General features: G+C 36.9%; 1 protein-coding gene across 2 annotated transcripts in view; it reads right to left on the bottom strand.

Annotated features, from left to right (window-relative positions):
• The window catches only part of TSG101 (tumor susceptibility 101), a 42,114-nt gene that overhangs the window by 6,872 nt on the left and 11,804 nt on the right, over window positions 1-23,438 (bottom strand). Inside the window, exons 5-7 of one of the 2 annotated variants that reach the window (XM_043874829.1) lie at window positions 17,820-17,946; window positions 14,127-14,193; window positions 11,414-11,505 (exon numbers count right to left, since the gene is read on the bottom strand). In XM_043874829.1, the coding sequence (XP_043730764.1) occupies window positions 11,414-11,505; window positions 14,127-14,193; window positions 17,820-17,946 (286 nt within the window). The remainder of the gene's footprint in view (window positions 1-11,413; window positions 11,506-14,126; window positions 14,194-17,819; window positions 17,947-23,438) is intronic. The other variant, XM_043874837.1, reaches the window with a different exon arrangement.

The following is a 23,438-nucleotide window of genomic DNA, read 5'->3' on the forward strand; positions in this document are numbered from 1 at the left end:
AGCAGCACTACTCACAACAGTCAAGATCTGGAAATAACCTAAATGTCCATCAACGTGAGTGGATAAAGAAGATACGGTATATATATACAACAGAATACTACTCAGCCATAAAAGAACTAAATAATGCCATCTGCAGCAACATGGATGCAACGAGAGATTCACATGAAGTGAAGTCAGAAAGAGAAAGACAAATACCACATGTAGTACTTATATCTAAAATATAACCAGTGAAACTACTATGAAACAGAATCAGGGACACAGAGAGTAGACTGGTGGCTGCCAAGGAGGCGGGTGGGAGAGAGATAGGCTGAGAGTTTGGGGTTAGCAGACACAAACTGGGGAGGTCCTACTGTACAGCATAGGGAATTATATTCAATATCCTGTGATAAAGCATAGTGGAAAAGAATATGAAAAACAATGTGTGTATATGCATGTATAACAGAGTCATTTTGCTGTACAGTAGCAATTAACATTATAAATCAACTATACTTCAATTTTTAAAAAAAGACTTAAAAAAAAGACTTTATTTGGACAGAATTTATATCAAATCAAAATCTCTAGTTTTTTATATTGCACTAATTTATTTAAGTCCTAAGTGACAGCAAAAAAGGGTACAACAGTTTAGAATTTTGTGCTGAAAAGGTGATTTACAAAATAATGGCTAGTAGAGATGGCATTTCACTAAGTCCTCATTTTATGATAGATGCATTAAGAATAGGAACTTTAAAACTTTTTTCTGAAAGAACTTTCTTATTACGCCCATCTGAAATGTTACTATGATTCCTGTGAGATACAACAAAACTATTCCCAGAGATTAGGAACCCAAGTGATATGAATACGGTTAGGCATTCAAACGTGCAGTCAGTCACATGCCGTCAAAGTGTCCCATTCATCTGTGCAGAAATGATCTTAACTAATGCAAACTGAAGGGTCTTTTGATAACTAGTCTGGATGTTTTACACACAAACACATCAACAAACGGTTAAAATTATTACATTAAAATGGATCAAGTTATACTGATGCTAAACTTTCAAATCCCAATTAAAAAATTTTAAGTCCTAGAATTTATATTGTTTCTCTTATAAAATACATTAGGGCAAATGAAACGCTACCATACAGGACCAAATAAGTCCTTCCAAATAAGTCTAGCTAAAGCCACTAACATTCAGAACGGGAAGGAAGCTGAGGCAGCAGTCACTTGGCTTTCAATAAAGGTCACAGTTCACCTAAGGAGCCTAGAAATGCCAAGGCTAGAGCTAGTCCTCTCCCTTATCACACACAGACATGTACAGTATATCTGAACATTTTAACACCCATCTACTTTCTAAATAGAAAAAATGAATTGTAATTAAGTCATCAAAAGTGAACACCAAGAGAAAAGCCCAGATTAAAGTTCAAAGTTAAATGAACCATGACACTTAGAGAGACTGTTTATGGGGGGTGGGAGGGAGGTTCTAGAGGGAGGGGATATATATATATATATATATACAGCAATGACTGATACACGATGTATAGCAGAAACCAGCACAATTCAAAGCAATTATCCTATTAAAAAGAAAAAATAATAAAATACATTTAAAAAGAGATTATTTATATAAACAAGTAAGAAAAAAGTTTGGTAGAAAATTTTCTTCTTCTTCCTGATCACTTTTCAAAAAGCCTTTTTTCCTTCTCAAATGTCTTAAGAGAAATTTTAGTTTTTGTTATGATGAGCCTTGGATCAACGAGTTTGTGGCGAACTGCCAGACCTCAAGTCCCTGCACACTGACCTTTACCATGCAGAGTCAGATTTCAGAAGGGCCCTTCTACAACTCCAGATCAGCAGCAACTGGAGAGGTAACACAGATTTTGAGAAACAATCCTAAACAAAACTTCATTTAAATGTCAGATAGGATTCAATCACTAACCTTAATCCTTAAGAAGTGAGATAATTTTCCTACTATTAGGAAACCAATACTCTACTCAGTGAATCTGATAATTCAATGAATAATCTGGGCCAGTAAAGTGCACTTCCTGATTTAGAACCATTTTTTAAACAGTTAAAGAAAATCAGCTTTATTTATCTCCTAACAATACCTACTGATGATCACTACTTCCTACAATTCAAAAAGAAGCTCATTAGGGAAAGAATCCATGGTAACCCCAAAGAAAAATACATAATAACTAGTAACTTTTCTGACCTCACATCTAACCAGCAAAAGTGAGTCATCTGCCCCCCAGCATTTGTACTTCTGATGTTACCTGCTCAAGATTCACATAATCATCTTCAGTAATAATGGCATTTGTGCTACAGAGCAAATTACGGTGCCTAAGCAATCTGAAACAGAAGCTTATTGACCATCTACTCAGAAACTAGGTCAAACCCCTGGTGATCACCAGATAAAGCCCATATTAGTTCCTTTTATAATAAAAACAAAAAAACAGGTCGCTCTGAAACAGAAACATTTCAAACAACTGTATGAGCAAAGTCATTCTGATTTATGCTATTAAACACAAATCAAGCAAATTCATTAAGCTGCTTACAAAGGGCTTTTTATTTATAGTCTATGAACAAGTAAGCTGCTAATACTACTGGCCAGGCTCTGGGCAGGTCATGGAACTTTCTTCCAAAGAAATCAGGGGACCTTAATTTTTTTTTAAAATCTTTTAAATACTATTAGAGCAATACTCTAAAGTTTCTATAACCACAACCAATGAGAAAAAAGGAAAACATGAGCAGGTTAACACTTCTTGAAAATAAACACACAGCAGAAAAAAAGATTTAAATTAATTTACATAATAGTTCAAGTATTCAAAGTGAAGGTTAAGTATAGACCTTATTAAAATAGGATACCAAAGTAGTAACTATTTGAAAAAAAAAAATGGTGCTACTATCATAATAATGAAAGACGCTACTAGCAAGGTTTAAGCACAAAGGCCAATTAATTTGAGAGACAGATTCCATCCTTAAAAAAATGGGTCAGCATCAGTCATTCCTTTAGATTATTTTGTGAAAGAGCACAATTTAAAAATCTATAATACTAAAGAACAAAACCAGAGGTATCGTGCTCCATGATTTCAAACTATACTACAGAGCTTTTCAGTAATCCAAACACTATAGTGCTGGGATAAAAACAGACAGACATATTAATGGGACACAACAGACAGCCCAGAAATAAACCCACACTCACATGGTCAACTGATCTCTGACAAAGGAGGCAAGAATACAGAACAGGAAAGACAGCCTCTTCAGTAAGTGGTTTTGGAAAGACTGGACAGCTTCATGTAAAAGAATCAAACTGAACTACTTTCTCACACTCTATACAAAAATAAACTCAAAATGAATTAAACTTAAATGTTTGTAAGACCTGAAACATAAGACTCCTAGAAGAAAACACAGGCAATATTAGGGATGAAACATACAACATGATTAATGTAATTAACGTTGCTATATAGGAAAGCTGTTAAGAGTAAATCCTAAAGAGTTCTTGTTTTTTTAGTATTTTTTCCCTTTTGTATCTACAGGAGATGACAGATGTTCATTAAACTCACTGTGGTAATCATTTCATGATGTAAGTAAGTCAAATCATTATGCTGCACATTTTATTTTATTTTTATTTTTATTAGTTGGAGGCTAATTACTTCACAACATTTCAGTGGGTTTTGTCATACATTGACATGAATCAGCCATGGAGTTACATGTATCCCCATCCCGATCCCCCCTCCCACCTCTCTCTATGCTGCACATTTTAAACTTATACAGTACTATATGTCAATTATATCTAAATACAACTGTAAGAAAGAAACTTAAAAAAAAAAAATAAAACATAGGCAGTACTCTTTTTGACACTGGTCTTAACATTTTTTTGGATATGCCTCCTCAGGTAAGGGAACCTAAAGGAAAAAAAAAAAAAGCACCCCCCCCCCAAAAAAAAAACCCAAAAGAAAAAAACCAAATGGGACTACATCAAACTAAAAAAGCTTTTGATGAGCAAAGGAAACAATCAACAAAACAAAAAGGCACCCTACTGAATGGAAGAAGATACCCGCAAATGATACATCTGATAAGGGGTTAAGATCCAAAATATACAAAGAACTCATACAACTCAGGATCAAAAAAGACAACCTGATAAAAAATGGGCAGAGGACTTGAACAGACGTTTCTCTGAAGAGGACATACAGATGGCCATGAAAAGAGTTCAACATCACTAATCATCAGGGCATTGCAATAGTCAGAATGGCTATTATCAAAAGGAGAACAAGCGCTGGTGAGGATGCGGAGAAAAGGGAACCCTCGTACACTGCAAATTGGTGCATCCACTACAGAAAACAGTATGGAGGTTCCTCAAAGAAATTAAAAATAAAACCACCACGTGATACAGCAATTCCACTTCTGGGTATTCTTCTGAAGAAAACAAAAACAATGATTCAAAGATATATGCACCCCTATGTATTGTAGCATTATTTACAATAGTCAAGATACAGAAGCAACCTCAGCATCCATCAAGAGACGAATGGATACCCCTCTTCAACACATGTGACCACCTCCTCTGTCCTCACACAGGTCCAAGCCACCACCTCAGACCTGGATTCTTTTAATGGCCTCTTCAAGGAGGCCACCGTTTCCACCCAGGGTCTTGCACAGATGTATCTGTTAGAACATCAATCAGATCAGATCACTCCTCTGCTCAAAGCCTGCCCATGGCTCCCCAGCTCACACAGAGGAAAAGCCACAGGCCTCACCCTGACCCACAAGGACTCACCTGAGCCAGCTCTATTTGCTCTCCGACCCCATCTCCTCACACACCCTTAGCTCACACCACTGGCCTCGCTGCTGTTCTTGAACCAGAAACATACTCCCACCTCAAAGTATAAGGCATAGAAGCCTTTTTCCAGGCTTGGAGAGAACTCTTCAAGCAGAGGTAACAGCAGTGACTAGATCTCCAGATCACCACACAGGCAAGCAGAGCACAGATAGGGCTGAAACAGCAAACCAGCGTGTCTGCTGCTCAAGGGCTGCAGGAGGCCAGTGTGTAAGCGGAGTGGACGTGAAGGAGGTGAGGAGAGGAGGCGGTCCTCGCCCTCCCGGTATTCCTGTGCCCCTCTTCAACCTGAATGTTCCTAGATCGCATGTATCTCCACCTGGCACACGGTGTATTTTCTCTAAGTTTGTTTCCTGTCTTCCCTCACTGGAATGCAAACTCCATGAGGCAGTAAGTTACTTTGTGTTGTTCCCAGTGGGGTTCTTACTCCTGGTATGTAGCAAGCACTCAGTAATTATACACTAAATGACCAAATTAATAAACAAACAACTGAAAAAACAAGGGCTTCCCTTGTGGCTCAGCTAGTAAAGAATCCGCCTGCAATGCAATGCTCAGCTGGTAAAGAATCCGCCTGCAATGCAGGAGACCTGGGTTTAATCCCTGGGTTGGGAAGATCCCCTGGAGAAGGGAAAGTCTACCCACTCCAGTATTCTGGTCTGGAGAATTCCATGGACGGGGTCGCAAAGAGCTGGACACAACTGGGCAACTTTCATTTCATGTCAACTAAAAAAACAGATGAGTAGATAAACAAAAGGTGGTATGTGGCATGTGTATGTATGCCTGTGTTTGATGAACTTCACAAAGGAGCCGGTATGTCGACTGACTTTCTTCACACGTACATGCAAAACATGCGGAGGTCCCTCTGAGTGGCACCACACTTTTCTGGGTGCCGCATGGGACCACACTTCAGTAACATTCCTGACCATCTGCTTGATAAATCTTAAATCTTTCTTAATTTGGACTGTAATATCCAGCAACTTCATCACTCCTAGACTGCCACCTGAGTGCACCACCAGGACACGGAAGTCTGACAGAGAGGGCTAAACATGAATCAAGGTGGAAGTGACTGGTCCCACATCATGCCACTCTTTGCTATCCAAAAGAGTCTGGCCTTCTCCATGGGAATTCCCTACTGGGGACCAAAGCTTTTCAAGGTGCCTGTTTTTCAGCCCTGGAAACATACAAATGACCACATCTTCATACCTGCTTCTGCTTTTTTCTGGGATCTGCTATTAGAACATATACTAATGCTGTCTCCTAAACTTATTCTTTATAATTTGGTGATGGTTCAGTAGTTTTAAGCCTTTAAGATCAGAGTTCAAGTTCTCTTATAGTTTTGGCAATGCCAACCTGGTAAAAGTTATATGCCTAGTCCTAACAAAAATGTTTCAGTCTTAAGAAATATATACTTGAATCTGAAAAAACAAATTAAAAATTTTAATCTTTTTTAGATATCAAGGAAAGTTCACCTTCCTTCTGATGCTTTGTTAATAAATAATGGGCAGAAAATCTCAGGAAAACCATCCAAATTCCTCATCTTTTCCCACTGATCTTCCAGTAGAAAATGTTTTTGATAGTGAAGTGCAAAGATGACATCAAAAAAATAAACCTGATCTTATAAGAACTTCAAGGAAGAATTTAAGTTACAGATCATAATTTTTCCCTCATTAAATAATATAAATGTATTAAAATATCACTACAGTTGCCCAGACCTGATAGAAAAGCACCATCAAAAGGCTCTTCATTATTCAACAGCTGCTGTCACTGCTTAGTCAATGCCCTCAGTGAGCATCAATCTCATGAATGTAGTTTTTAAAGGTCAGGTTAGGCCAGAAGCTGTCTGAGAGGTAACAAAAAAGTATAGTATAAAATGAAATGACAAAACAAATTTTCTTTTAAATGGTGTTCAAAATCTACATGGAATAGAGTCAGAAAAAGCTGTTTTAAGCCCCAAGATCTGCATCAATCCTCAGTCTTTTGCATTATTTCAGAAGAGACTGCCATACAGAACGTAATCTCGCTTTTCTGGTAAGCAGCCTAAGGTGACCTCTAAAAATGATGTGCTATTCACTTGACCCAGAAAACCCCACAAAATCAAGCAAACCAAGAAGTTCAAATCTTCATGTTCAGTTTAAGAACACTGGTGAAACTGCCCAGGCCATTAAGGGTGTGCATATCCAAAAAGCCACCAAGTATCTGAAGGATGTCACTCTACAGAAACGACGTGTGCCGTTCCATCGTCACAATAGTGGAGCTGGTAGGTGTGCACAGGCCAAACACTGGGGCTGGATGCAGGATCGACGGCCCAGACAGAATACTGAATTTTTACTGCACCTGCTCAAAAATGCAAAGAGTACAGCTGAACTGAAGGGCTTAGGTGTAGATTCTCTGCTCACTGAGCACATTCGGGTGAACAAAGCCCCCAGCCCCCAGGCCTTACAGAGCTCACAGTGGGATCAGGCGGTCCCTGAGCTCTTCCTGCCTCACTGATGCTCCTAACTGAGAAAGAACAGACTGCTCCTAAACCAGGAGAGGAGGCTGCCCGGAAGAGAAAGATCCCAGAAGAAACGGAGAAACAAAACTTACAGTCTGGGAATAACGTCGCAAAAAATAAAAGCAAATGAAAGTGTTGGTTGCCTTAAAAAAAAAAAAGTAATCTCTATCGATTCCTTTTAAGTGGTTCTTTTACTTCAACATTGTTCAATACTGCACAGGCACCCACGCTGATAAGGTACGAGTTAACGAACGATGCCTTGAAACAAGTCTGTGCTTTACATTGTAAGATCAAAATCTTTACACTACCAAGTTCCACAAAGGATAAAGGAACACATCAATTCTTTCTCATGCCTCAATAGTACAAAAATAATAGTGCAAATCCTGATGACCCCTGGCAGACTGAGAAAATGTTGACTACTCGTGAACTCTAATATTCAAATGATACTTTAATGTTTCTGCTTTCCTTTATGACAATTTTGAAGTTCAAGAGTGTTTTTCACAATGTACTACTAAAATATGATGAAAAAAATCAAGCAGACAAGCAACAAAGGATAGAAAAGCAACATGAAGGATATTATATATAATCATAGAATGATAATTTGTTTCCAGACTTTCTAAGAAAGTACTCTTAGAAATACAATAAAATATTGCTTTGATAACTTGTTCTAAAAACAAACATTAGATTTGATTCAAAATATACCATTTTCCCCATATTCCTATTTCTTGTTATATGGATGTCATTTATTCTAAGCTATAAAATGCTTCATACCTATTGCATTGAAATAGGTTAACATAAAAAATCTTTGGAAACTGAGGTTCTCTACAAATCAGATACCATCATCTCAATGAGAAATATAGGGTTAACAAACAGCACTATTAATTTATTGATGATGCCTGAGCCAAAATGGAGAACTTAACAAGAATTAGTACGTTTTGCTTATTGGTTTAAAGATCTCCCATCATCAGGTTTCTAACCCAAGCATTTAAATTACATTGTAGGACTTCCCTGGTGCTAAAGGGATAAGACTCTGCCTGCCAATGCAGAGGATACAGGTTTGATCCCTGGTCCAGGAACATTCCACATGCTGCAGAGCAACTAAGCCAGGGTGTCACAACTACTGCACCTGTGCTCTAGAGCCTGCGAGCTGCAACTTCTGAAGCCCGTGTGCTGAAGACTGTACTCCACAAGAAGCCACTGCAGTGAGAAGCCAGTGTGCCACAACGAAGAGCAGCCCCCGCTCACCACAACCAGACAAAGTCTGCACACAGTAATGAAGACCCAGCATAGTCAAAAATAGATAAATAAAATTACACTGTAAAAAAAAAAGGACCTGTATTACAGAAGGATGAGACAGACAGATGAGAATATTTTTAAAAAACAAAACCAATGCCACTAGAATCTCAATTAGAATGTATCAATGACAAAAACAACTGAAGAAAACACTTTTGCTGGGAGGGAGGGATATTTACAACAGATATCAGGATGGTTACAATCTATCAGAAAATGTAACAGAAAAGTAAACTTCACAAGAATCTATTGGGTTGGCCAAAAAGCTCCTTTGGATTTTCCCATTTTACAGAAAAACCTGTATGAACTTTCTAGATGTTCCACATGTTTGTATACATGTGCGGGGTGATGGTGAGAACAGATTGGTCAGGGTAGGCCTGACTACTCCTTGTAAAGAAACAGGCAGTGGACAAATCCTAAAACACGAGTAGGAGGAGATGAGTAGGAGATGAGGTCAGAAGTAATGGGGAGGAAAGCAGGATCATAAAGGGCCTTCTAAGCCTCAGAAATGTGGAATGAATTCTGAGTGAAATAGGAAAACCCTGGAAGGTTTTGAGCAGAGAAGTGATATCATTTATTTATCTTTTAATAGGATCATTCTAGCTGTTATGCTAAAAACAGATGTAGGGGCTAAGGACAGAAGAAGGCTTTTGAAGTAAATCAGATGAGAGAACGGTGACTCGGATCAGCACTGGATATGATCAGATTCTAGATATATTTTGAAAAATAACAGGTTCCTGATGAAAAATCAAGGATGATGCCAAAATCAGAGTATTAAGTAGGCATCATGGAGGTGATAGCTTCAAGGGTCACAGCCTTGTGGCAAAGGGGCCTGTATAACTCACTGACACTATGAGCCGTGCTGTGCAGGGCCACCTAAGACAGATGGGTCACAGTCAAGAGTTCTGACAAACCTGGTCCACTGGAGGAAGACATGGCAGCCCACTTAAGCGTCTTGACATGAGAACCCCATGAACGGTATGAAAAGACAAAAAAGATATAACACCAGAAGATGAGCCCCCCAAGTTGGAAGGTGTCCAATATGCTGCTGGGGTAGAGAAGAGGGCAATTATTAGCTCCATGAAAGAATGAAGCAGATGAGCCAAAGCGGAAACAACGCTCAGCTGTGGATGTGTCTGGTGGTGAAAGTAAAGTCCAAAGCTGTAAAGAATAATACTGCGTAGGAACCTGGAATGTTAGGTCCACGAATCAAGGTAAATGGGAGGTGGTCAAGCCAGAGATGGCAAGAGGTAACAGGAATCAGTGAACTAAAATGGATGAGAACTGGCGAATTTAATTTAGATGACCATTATATCTACCACTGTAGGAAAGAATCCCTTAGAAGAAATGGAATAGCCCTCCTGATCAACAAAAGAGTCCAAAATGCAGTACTTAAGTGCAATCTCAAAAACAACAAAATGATCCTGGTTTGTTTCCAAGGCAACCATTCAACATTAATGGTTTAATGTTGGACAGTAATCCAAGTCTGTGTCCCAACCACTGTGCCAAAGAGAGCTGACAGAGAGTGCCTGAAAAACTATGGACGGAGATTCATAACATTGTTGTACAGGAGACAGTGACCAAAATCATCCCAAAGAAAAAGAAAAGCAAGAAGGCAAAGTGACGATCTGAGGCGGCTTTACAAATAGCTGAGGAAAGAAGAGAAGTGAAAGGCAAGGGAGAAAGGGAAAAATATTTAACTAAATGCAGAGTTCTCAAGAATAGCAAAGAGAGATGAAAAGACCTTCTTAAATGAACAATGCAAAGAAAGAGAGGAAAACTATAGAATGGGAAAGACCCACTCTCTGTAAGAACAGGGAAAAGGCAAATACGGTGGTACAGGTGGTGGTAGATAGTCAGGAAGGGTGGTGGGAGTCTGCAGAAGTTCCTGTATCACTTTCATTTTCTCAGTTGAAGAAAATTACATTTCAGGTAACTCTACTAATAAGCAACATAAAAAAGCAAGAACTACTGGTCAGAAATAACAGGTCTTATCTGACCCACTCATATTTCCCAATGGTGCTTTCTTCTCCTAAAAATGCACATCTATCTTTACATATAACCAGGCTGGAAAACCTAAGAATCTGTTAATAGTTCAACACATACAAGGTTCACCAATAAAAACGCAGGAAAAAGTGATTAAGAATCAATCAAATTTATTTCTATGCTCTGGTAGAAGGCTCATTTATATGATGATAAATCACTTCTAAGATTTAGAATATAGGGCACTGACCATTAAGAGTTTTAGCTCTAAAAAGAAAGAGTACTCTAACAATTCACATGTAAATGTGAAATGGGAGGAGGGTGATAAAATTGATGGTATTTAGGGTACAAATCTGTAACAAGTAATAAACCATAGGGGTTTCCCTGGTGGCTCAGTGGTAAAGAATCTGCCTGACAATGCAGGAGACGTGGATTCAATCCCTGGGTTGGGAAGATGCCCTAGGGAAATGGCAACCCACTGAGTATTCTTGTCTGGGAAAGCCCGTGGCCAGAGGAGCCTGGTGGGCTTCAGTCCAAGGGGTCACAAAAGAGTCAGACACGACTGAGTGACTAAGCAGCAAGAGCAGCAGCAGTGAACCACAGCGACCTAACGCGCTGTGTAATGGACACGGAATGTAACAGTGCCCAGTAATTATGTAGTTAGTGCTGCCATAGTGCAATCACCCTGTAACACATAAACCTATCAAAACAACACACTGCACTCCTCAAACTTACACAACGTTACATGTCAAACTTATCAATAAAGAGAAACGTGGAATGCACTTTTCACAACAGGAGACTGAATTTCCTTCTGAGCAGAAACACAGTTTTGAAGGGTACTCACCAACAGTGGTCACAGGAGGCTGGGAAGGGTACTGGGAACTTGTTGTGGCCGGATACTGACCACCAGGCGGGTATGGACAGCCTGTGTAACCACTAAAGACAAGGACAGAAAGCATTAACCACCGTGATGGCCCGAACTCTACAGTGTCTTTAAGAAGCCCAGGAAGCTAAGCTGGATATTCCATTGTTTTACGAGCTCATGACTTTCCAGTTTTAGAGCTACAGTTGCCTATTTAAGTGAAGTTCTACAGAAATTCCATTAACGACACTAGATTTAATGAAATACTCTTGCTTGGCCGTGGTTTCTGTTTGCTTTTTCTTGGCCCACAGCATGCAGGATCTTGGTTCCCCAATCAACTATGCCCCTTACAGTGGAAGCACAGAGTCTTAACCACTGAACTGCGAGGGAAGCCCCTTGGCCCTGGTTATTTGAGGGCCACCTTCACAGTAGCAGAAAGCAACCTGAGTTTTTCTAAAGGCAATCCAACAATATCAGAACTGAAAGCAACAGATATTTTGTGAGAACTTTTCCATTCTGACTTCCTAGCATGTAGTACTCATATTCCATGAAAGTTGCACCTTTATTCTTTTCAATTCTCCTACTCATAATCCTGTATTTTCCTGCCATATTAGGGTGTTTCCTTAATCTTTGCTGGGATTTTTTTTTTTTTTTGGTTTTCATATCATACCTATGACTACATAAAATGAGTTGCTGAACTTGATGACTAATAAGTTTCCTCTCAGCTGTAAAATGTTATTACTGTTTGCCGCTCCCTCCACCTCTAAACGCCTTCTTTTCTTCTTAAGGTCATCCTCATAAATCAGTTTCCTCATTTACGAAGCCGCCTCTGAGCGCCCACCTCCAGTCAGACGTGGCCTCTCCTTTAAAGCTCAGTTTATCCCCGCATTTACCATTTCCTGTCTTTTCTGCTATCAGAAACTATTTCTAATAATACATGCTTGCTAGTATATATACCCATACTCAAACTATTCTTGACATACTTTTTAATTTCCTTGTATACATGCTGCAGGTGCTAAATAAAACTTTCAAAAGATCTTAAAATTTGAAAGAGACCTTAGAGATTATCTAGTCCAACTTTCTATAACAAGAATAAATAATCTCATATTCACTGTTTTAAGAATACAGATTCTTGAGTCACTGACTTATTAACTCTCCTTTAGGATAAAGGAAGAAGGGAAAGAGGTTCTCAGGCTCTTCTGCCAAGACCTTTCATAGGCCGAAAGATACAGATAGCAATTTGAATATAGTTACCTTTAACAACTCATCAGCATGTCATGAGATTAAAAGTTACATCACACACACACACAACCCCATTAAATCTCTGAAAAATAGATGCCTCAAAAAGCAACTTCTTACAAATAACCTTACAAAAGATACATTGAAGGTTATATAAGATTAAATGAATATGATTCACATTTCTGTCAATATTTTCAGCCTTCATTTTTATCTACGAGTCTTTTTTGAAGTGGCTTTATTGTTCAGAAGTCCATTTCCTTATTGTGCTTCTAATAATCATTCCCTATGTACCCAAAGTTCATTCTAGTTTACTAGCAACTGTTGATTATAAAGGCTTATAATTTTAAGGCTTCAGACAGAATTCCATTTCTGTAACTTAATCAGAAAATTAACAGCCTTAAGAAATCTAAAACTGATAACCTGTTACTGTATATAACAACCATAGGAATCTGTCTCTCTTGTCTCTGATGGATGTTCATCTAGTCTCTGCTTACTCATCTAAATGTAAAAGAATATTTACTACCTTATTAAGCTAGTCCCTGAAACTAAGAAAGGCCCCCAAATAAATACCCTTGCTAAATTTAACTTATAAGAGTCAGCATATTATATATGTACATACATATGTTTATTTATGGCAGGTGTTGAGGAAATTTGGCTGCATTTATTTGTGAGGGTTTTTTGAAGCTAAGAATTGAGGGTTAAAATTTTGTTAATTCTTATTAATTTTGAGTAGCTGTATATTTCATCTGGGCACCAAGTACAGGCCTGTCTTGCATTCTAAGCCAGTCCCAAGACCACCTTGGATTCTAAGTTAACCCCAAGGAGTGGAAACTACTCCTAGATTACCACTGAAACAGGCACACATTTAATAATTATTTCTTACTGATTTTTCTCACATGTATTATTCACAGACTGATTTTATTATTAATTTACTTCTATAGTATTATCATATGGATAATAAAGGTTGGCAAAAAACTGAATAGTCTATGAACTGAATAAGTAAATATCATGTGGACAAGAGTGACCCCATCATATGAACTATTAATTCATTCCCTATAGTTTACAGAAAAGGTCAGTTTTTTAAAAGGATATTAAAACATTTTTTCTCCATGGCTGAAATCATAATTAGTATTCCATTAATCTTTCAGCTATTTACAACGGATATACAGAGTTCTCAAAAGGAAAGAAGCAAGGATTTCAAGGTCCAAAACTAACCAAGATCATCGTCATTTCCCACCCCTTTCCTCTCGTAAATAGAATAGAGCTGCATTTCCTTAGAACGGAAAAAACTCCTGTTCAACTATGTACATATGATAAAATTTCACCAATATACTGAGCTTTACCTTCCATTAAATTACAACCAAATTTACTTCAATGCCCTAGTTAGCACCCATTATTTTATTCTAGATCTAACAGAATTTCTAAAACAATTATTCAAAAGATATTTTTTCATTACCTGGGATTGGGAGGGTACCCAGATGGGTATGCAGAAATCCCACTTGGCATGCCTGGCATGTAGGAAGCTAAAAATAATTTTTAACATTTTAAAATAATATGCACATAGTCCTGGATATACAGGTTATTAAATAAGACTTACATCACCATCAAACCACAGCAATATTTCATACAGGTAAAGAATTCAAATCTTGCCAACAAAACACTCCATCCATATTAGTTCTTTACTACAGCTAATAAATATCTTCAAATCACATAATTCTAAAAGCATTAAACCTGAGTTATGACAACACACACGACAATCCCAACAAGGAATAACTGGCCAACAGGTCAACCTGGTTAGCTCTTCAAGCCTAAAGGAATCTACAATCTGAGACAGGAGTCAATTCAGTTTGGAATTTGGAGGAAGGGGTCCAAGGTCAGCTTCTTACAAAGTGACCTCTTTATTATATCTAAGATATCTTTTGATATTTATTACAAGATTATGTTGACCAATTAGCACAGCTGGTTTTGTTGGCTTCAGAGAAGATTTTAAAGGACTTCAGATTACTATTAAGAAGTCCTACACAGAACTTATATTCACCTAGATTAGTTAAAACCAAACAAACAAAAGCTTGGAAATACTAAGGGGGAATACTAAGGGGCTCAAAGCTAGCATGCCTAAAGAATGTTTTATATATATTTTAAAGAGAACACTAATGATATAGAAGCTAGTCAGTGGTGCCAAGAAGCTAACCAACACAGGAAGAAAAAGAGAATTCCAGCCTTAACTAGAAATGAATTGTCTGAGAATCAAATTATCCTCAGTGAAATTTTTTTCACTGAATATAATGATGAATTAGCTATTAATTCAATCAATAAATATTTTAGTGCCTTCCTATGAAAGGTACCAGATTGGAAAAAAAAAGACTTCCTAGCCTCAAGCTGCTTATAGTCTTATGAGGAGATAAACAAAGGAGTATCAATACAGAGGGGCAAGTGTTATGACAGGATGAGTACAGAGTGTTGTATATGGGATCGTACTGCTGCTGCTAAGTCGCTTCAGTCGTGTCTGACTCTGTGCGACCCCACAGATGGCAGCCCACCAGGCGCCCCCATCCCTGGGATTCTCCAGGCAAGAACACTGGAGTGGGATGCCATTTCCCTCTCTAATTCAAGAAAGTGAAAAGTGAAAGGGAAGTAGCTCAGTCGTGTCCAACTCTTAGCGACCCCATGGACTGCAACCCACCAGGCTCCTCCATCCATGGGATTTTCCAGGCAAGAGTACTGGAGTGGGGTGCCATTGCCTTCTCCGATGGGATCGTACAGGAGGTAGCTAATTTCAACACAGGATGTGGTGGTAAACAAGAGTGATAGAACAGATGAATAGTATACAAAGGCTTGAAGAGAGGCAGAACCTTTGAGAAATAAATTTTTGGAGGACATAATGCAAGAAGATGGCAGAAGCTTGCTGGGCTCTGACTACAGGCCTTAAAAGTCTTTATCAGAGTTGAATGAGCTTACATCCCCAAGTATCAGTGTTCATAGTCTTCCTGTTAAGATATATCTATAGGTATCATAAGTAAATTTTTTCTTAAGAAAAATGAAGCTAAGGATGATGTTTAATGCTATTTCAGAAAGGGAAAACACTTTCCAAAATGTCACAACTGCTAAGTCTCATAAAACATTTCTTCTTCCTGGGTCAAAACACGGTTGATCTTTATGAACATCAAAAGATGAGGCCAGCCACTATTAGGTATCAGCAACATGTACAGTCACTTACTAGTTTCTCTCCCCATGTTAGTTTCTCTCGCACACATATAAGTGACATTTCACCATTATAAGCAATTTTCTCATAATTATAAGTAATTTTCCTTTACTAAGGTTCTGCAAAGCTAGTAATTTGACCAAACTCTTTAAATTTTGATTTTGGGAAACAACAAAAGTTATCTGAGTCCAAGACTGATAACGAAGCAGATAATGAGGTGAAATAATTTCAGAGCTAGAATAAAATGGAATACAAATAAGCATAACATATATAAGGATTAAATAAGAATATGAAGTGTTTATCTGTGTCTCACAGTTACCACTGATTAAGTGTTGACTATTACTGTCAAAAAATGAGGTTTGGCCACAGCACACTTTTTTGGTGTGACTTCTACCTAACTCCAAAGTCATCCTAAAACCAAAGATCAAAAATATTTAAAGATAACGATGATAATAATAAAAGTACATAATTTTTCAACTAGAAGATCATATTTGTTTAAGTATGGATCAAAATTTGTGGGCTATTCCTTGATGTGTATATGTAGGACAGAATTCAGACCTTCATTTCTTTGTAGTCATACCTAATAATAAAGAATATTGTTTAAATGTATATAAAGTATTGAAAAAAAAGTATTGGGTAGACAGTAAGTTGGTCTCTTCTAGTAATTTATATATATTAGCTCTAGACTGTTTAGTGATTTACAAGTAGTGAGTACAAAATGGAATTGTAACAGTAATCTGTTTGGTGAGATCTCTTTCGAGAACGCTGCACTTCCCATGTTAATATAAAACTAGAAGAACTTTAGGAAAAATATGCTGCTTAGGAGACTAACTTTCTTACCTTTATTGTAAGTGGTCACTGGCTGTGTTATTTGAGCAAATAAATATGAATGATGAGCTAGCAAATATTTGGCATTTCAAACTTAGATGGGCAAGATTAATCTTGTGTCCACAGAATTTATTAAGATGAAAACAAATTTCTGGACCAAAAGAATCCCTAGAATCTACTTTATTAAAAGAGCCACAAAATGCTACAACCAAACCTTTTCTGGGAAAGTAGGGAAGGAAAATGATTCAGGAAATTCTGTTAGATTTCCATTCAGCTTGTGAGTCAAGATGTTACTCAAGATAGAATGAATAAAAGAGGAAGAGGATAATTTTCAGCAGAAGGAAAATGAAAGTTCATGTAATCTAACTTATAAGATAAATAAATTTGGTTAATTATAATATTAAACAAAATCTGTTAAAAAAAAAACAAACCACAGCTCAAAACACAATAAACAGGTTTAGTAAAGTCAAAACAAGTACAACCAACTCTCAATTATCTATGGTGATTTTAAAGTATCAGTAAGAATTATTAAAAGAAAAAACAAATCCAGAAATAATAGAGATAATGTACACCAATTAGGGGAGAATTGATACTGACTCCATGCCCCACCCCCTGGACTCAAAGTAAAATGAATTGGCTGTACTCAAGAGAAGAAAGCTGAGAGCTAGGTCATTGTGTATACCCAGAATAGCTGAACATGAATGATATAGTTGATTTTGTAATTGATTATTATCTACAACGCTGATCCTGGAGTTGCAAAGAAAAGGAGAGGTCAGATTGCCTTTCAGGTTTTATCTGCCTCCAAATTGATCAAATAAAGCTATTCCATGGCATGCATAATTTTAAAAAAAATTCCAGCTCTATTCCAGCATTCTTTCTCCTCCATTTTGGAATCCAGCACATCCATAGTTAAGATTTCTACCCACAAACGAAAGCCCAAATGCCAGTCTTTGTTGGGAATCTGTACATGCAGATGTGGGGCCTCAGAATACCTCCAAAAAATCCACTAACTTGATAAGCTAAAAAGCAAAGGGAAGTCATTAAAAAAAATTATTTTATAAGATTTTCTGTTTTCTTTTGTTTATACGAGTTTAAAAACCAAATCTCAATTCTACTTACTATTTGGTGGCCCTGTTGCCTGGTATGGTGGATAGGATGCTGAAACAGTAGGACGAGAGAAGACAGGAGGTTCATCTCCAAACACCACAATCATGACTTGAATAAGCCCCAACAAGTCTGACTGTGGCTAAAAATGGAAAACAAATTTAAGGCAGTTACAGATTTAATCTTTGGTAAACAGGAAATGTCTGGCCAGTTCTTATCTGTTTTCAACTTAGCTCCACAATTTTCTTTGTAGGACTCCAAACGTGAAAATTACATTTAATTAACAGAGCTATGTGATTTCTTATTATTTATGTGTAGCAAGGCTGCTGTTTCATGTATAGAAAACCAGCACTAGCGAAAGCACCATACTGCAAAAATTCAGATAGTATCGTTCTTCATGGGACTCCATACAGCTAACCAAAATTTATTGTATTTCCAGAGGACAAATTAAGGATTCTGGTACAAATTTAGGGACAGATGTAAGCACTAGTCACAAATATTATTTAAGGCCTTTAAAAAGATAACAATGTTACCTTGAAAACACATGTTCCTTAACTAATTTTTATTAAAGATAGTACTGTAATTTCTTAAATTATAGGTAGACTCCATTTTAGAAATTACTAGATTGTTGTACAAAAGATACAAATTGTTAAAGGATCTTTCCTTCTAATATCAGTTTCAAAGAGAGTGCTGTATCCCATAAAGGCTGCTAAATTTTTTTCTCAAATATCTAACTGATCACTAACTTAAGACAAACTATGCTAGGCAAAGTTGTTCATACTGACTTATCTGATGATCCCGTTTCCACCCATTACTATATTTTGTGTGTAGCTCATCTCATATACTTTATTCATGAGTTCATCAAGTTCTGAAGGGTTACTCAATGATCTTGATCTGCTAACCGTCTTCATACCTTCCCTTCTCCTGACAGAAGAATTTACTAGCTGTTTTCAACTTTCCTAAGCACCATTTTGTTTACTTCTATCCCAAAGTATGGTCGATGACAATAGACAACATTTCAGAAACGCTCTTATGAAAACTTAGTGATTCTCACTACTCCCGTATCTTTCTCATGTATGTCTATGAACTGACAGGCTGAGGCTGGGAGCAAGCATGCAAAGCATCTGTGCAGCACTGAAGAGAAGGGGCTGGAGGTCATGGCTGGTGTGTGGGGGCTGCTATTGGGAACCACAAAATTTAATCTCTTATCTTTAGTCCAAGAAAACTCCCAAACTCACTCATAAAGTGATTTTAAAATCATGCAACTTAAAAACTGAGATATAGCATAAAATTTACCATCTAAAGGTATACAGTTCAGTGGGATTTGCCCCCCATCATCACTATCTAATTCAGAACACTGCCATCATCCTCAAAAGAAATCTGTATCTATTAGTGATCCTTTGCAATTTCCCCCTCCCTCCAGCCCCTAGTAACCACTAATCTATTTTGTCAATGGATTGCCTACTCTGAACATTTCATGTAAATGGAATAATATAATACGTGTCTGGCTTTTTTCACTTAGCATATTATTTTCAAAGGCTCACTCATGTAGTATGAATAAGTACTTCATTTATACAATCTCATAACCATCATTTTGTCAAGACAAATTTTACTTTAATTCTTTATCATACCATTCCTTTCATGTTAGTTTTTGAAGGAAGGAAAATGAATTCCAGGCCTATTATAAAGTGATAGGACATTAATATTTCAGAATGACAAATTACTAATTCAGAATAATATGGGAAGGATACCAAAAAAAATAGCAAGAATATTAATTTATTTTAGCTCAAATGCCTAAAGGTCAACTAAAACATATCTTTATAAAACTGCTTCCCTGTTGAAAACCCCGGTTAAGAGCAAAACTGCTTCCTTCCCTATCTCTTTTGTTTGCTTTTCCAGAAAGCAATAAAAATGTTAATTTTACATTCCAAGCAGTATATATGTTCAGAATTAAAATTAATAAGCAATTTAATTGGTAAGATCAAGATAAATGACAGCAGCCCTCACTCATCTTCTGCATCATGCTAGATTACTGCAATGGCCTTCTGTGTGGCTTCCAGTTTTCCTTATTTGCTATGATTGAGAGGATTTTCTATAGAAGTTCATGCTCCCCACACCTAATACAGAGTTGTTGCTGAGAGTCAGTTGCTTATGCAGTAACTACATTTTCCAGTCTCTCTTGCAACTAGATTTTACTAAGGGACCATAAGCAGAAGAGATTTAACTTCCAAGCCAAGATGCATAAGGAACGCAGTCCTCCACTAGTCCCTCTTTGCTTGTCTTCCTTGACGCAGAGGACTCTGAAGCCCTGGCAGATGGTGGCACCACAAACTGGAAAGAGCCTGGTGCCTGAAGCTCTAGTGAAGGAAAGCTGCCTGCCGGCAAGGAAGACTCCCAGTGGGCTATTATGTGGGTAAGAAATTTCTAGTGTTAAGTCTCTAGAATGTTTTAGAGCAGCTAGTGATTTTTTAGTCAGAAAGCTAATTAATGTATTTATCTAGTATACTTCAGATATTATACCCGATAATCACTGCATTTAATACCCTACTCTTGTTCAAACATCTAAAATGACTCCCAACTGCTTACTAAAGGACAAAATCTGTAGCTAAAAATCAGGATCTTCCATGATATAACCTTGAATACCACGCCAAAATTAGCTACCATTATGTCTTATTAGATCTGTGGAATATATCATACATAGATAGATAAATGTATAAAACAAATGTAACTTTACAGAGTAACCATAAAGGAACTATTTTTGTAGCCATCACCCAATTTAAGAAGATTGACAGTAACTTAGAAGTTCCGAACTGCATCCCCATCTGTTTAGAGTTACCCACTTCTCTGACTTAGTGGATGATCATTCCTTTCTTTAAACATACTATATCTCATAAACAATTCTCTAAACAGTATGTTTAATTTTTCCTATTTCTGAACTTCATTGAATTAAATCAAAGTGTATTCTATTCAGACTTATTTCAGCAATGTTTTTAATATACATTCTTGTTCAAGAATATAATTATAAATTCATTTTGATGGCTGTATGGTATTCTACTGAGTGAATATACAACTTCTTTATTCATGCTTCTATACTGCTAACAGTCCCGTGGATTGATTATTTATGTTGTCATGAACATTCTTGCTATGTTTCCTAGTATACATGTGCAAGGTTTACTCTTGGGCAGTGGTTTTCAACTGGGGGTGCTATTTTAGCCTCCTAGTGAATATTTAGAAACGTCTAGAGACATTTATAGTTGTCACAACTGTGTGTGGCATGTGCCATCTACTGGCATCTTGTGGATAAAGGGCAGGGATTCTATATCCTGTAATGAACAGGACAGCCTTTCTACAGTAAAGAATTATCCAACCCCCAACCCACAATGCCAACAGCACTAAGGTTGAGAAACCCTGCTCCAGTGTGAAGTAGAACCAAGGAGTAGAACTGCGAGGACATAGGGCACGGGCACTTACAACTTTACTAGGTAATTAATGCCAAACTAATTCCGAGTAGCTGTGTAAACCTCCATCAGCAATGTCTAAGAGTTCCCTTTGTTCCACATTCTCTCTAACTCTTGGTACGGTCAACCAGGAGTGAAAATGTAATGGACATGTAATGGCATCTCATGAATTTTAAATTATTATATATTTCCCTCTCCATTAGCAGGATTAAAATCTTTCCATATATTTATCGGCCATTAAGATTTTTTGTGAAATACTTATCCAAGAGTTTCATCTATTTTTCTATTGGGCTTCTTTTTATGATTCCCCAAAGTTATTTTTATGTTCTGGATATTATACTGTAGGTGATGAGTATATTCTTTCAGATTATGGTTAATCTTTTCACACCTTTTAATGTGTGTTTAATGAACAGAAGTTCTTAATTTGCATAAGCTCAATTTAGTCTTTTTTCTTTCTTAAAATTTAGTCTTTTTTCTTTTACAGTAAAAGTTTTGCATCTTCTTAAAAAAAACCTCACCTATTACAAGATCATGACCTTAAGGTAGTCTCCTATATTAAGTTTTATATACTATATATATATATATATATGTAAATTTTTGTATACGATACAAATAGGAATCTGTCCCAACTCCACTACTGAAGTTCTTAATCTTATTCCCACTGATCTTCTATACCATAACTGTTATACATTAAGTGTTTATACTTAGGCATAATTTTTTTTTCTTACTGTGCTTAGCTTTCCTGTGTTTTGCAGATATTGCAATTTTTACAAATTGAAGGTTTGTGGCAACCCTGTGTTGTCAGATAATAGTTAACATTTTTTAACAATAAAATATTTTTTAAAAATTTTCTTGAAGTATACTTGATTTACATTGTTCTTGTAATTTCCCCTGTGTGATTCAATTATACATATTCTTTCTCATATTCTATTACAGTTTGTTACAGTATACAATAAATATATTTTTTTAAATTAAGGTATAAACATTGTTTTTTTTAGACCTAACACTATTGCACATTTAACAGACTACAGTACAGTGTAAACCTAACTTTTATATGCATTGGGAAACCATGCAATTCATGTGACTCATTTTATTGCAATATTTCGCTTTATTGCTATGGTCTGGAATCAGGTCTGCAATGTCTCCAACGTATGCCTGCATAGTGGATCTTTTTCTGGGTTATTTATTATGTTCCATCTATCCATCTGAATACTTCTCTGACAATTCCAAGCCATCTTAATTACTAGTTTTTTAAAAAACATTTTGATGCCTACAGGGCAAGTCCTTTCCACCTTATTCTTCTTGGCTATTCTTAATCTTTTGAATTTCCATATAAATTTTAGATTCAGCTTATCAAGTTCAAAAAATTAAGAAACAAATACACAAAGAAACAAAAGCTTCTCTTAGGAAATAGTTCAGTTTGTAGATATACTATAAACTGAAGAGTCTATATAATACTGAGTCTTCCAATCCATGAATAAGGTTCTCTTTCTTTCTCTGTAATGGATGTGTACATCTTTTGTAAGGTTTACTTCTAGGTCACTAGCATTAAAAATATAAAGTATTCATATGCCAGTTCAGTGACTCTCTCTTCTGCTGAGTGCAATCTGCTACTAACCCACCTATTGAGTTTTTAAATTTCTATTATTCTATTTTTCAGTTCTAAGATTTCCATTTGGTTCATTTTTAATATAATCATATACCTAACATAATTCTCCACCTTGAACACATTAATCATAATCATTTTCAAGTCTCTGTCTGATAACTGGGTTACCTGAGGGTGGTGCCTGCTTCTAGTGTCTTTTTCCCCCACTCTATGCCCTATCTCTTGATGTACTTGATAATTTTAAATTGTATGCTTGACACATACATGTATGAATGTTTGAATAATTACACAGATTCTATATACTATCTTCCCCCAACCAAAGTTCACTCTATCTTATCGCTGGCAGGTAAGTGTGGAAAATCACCTTAATATAAGCAGGGGCTGAGCTGATTCAAGGTTGGAGTTTTACAGGGCTCATTCTGCCTGAGTTCTCACTCACAGGGTGTGTTCCTCCAGCATGCCAACTGAGAATCTAGGGCATTTACTTCTACCCATCCTCCTTGATAAGGTTTCGAACTCCTACTTCTTCTACAACCTAAGACTGCTGAGAAGTTGGCTGTGTTTTTCAGA

The sequence above is a fragment of the Cervus elaphus genome, chromosome 2, assembly GCF_910594005.1.
Source record: "Cervus elaphus chromosome 2, mCerEla1.1, whole genome shotgun sequence".
Classification (NCBI taxonomy): Eukaryota; Metazoa; Chordata; class Mammalia; order Artiodactyla; family Cervidae; genus Cervus; species Cervus elaphus.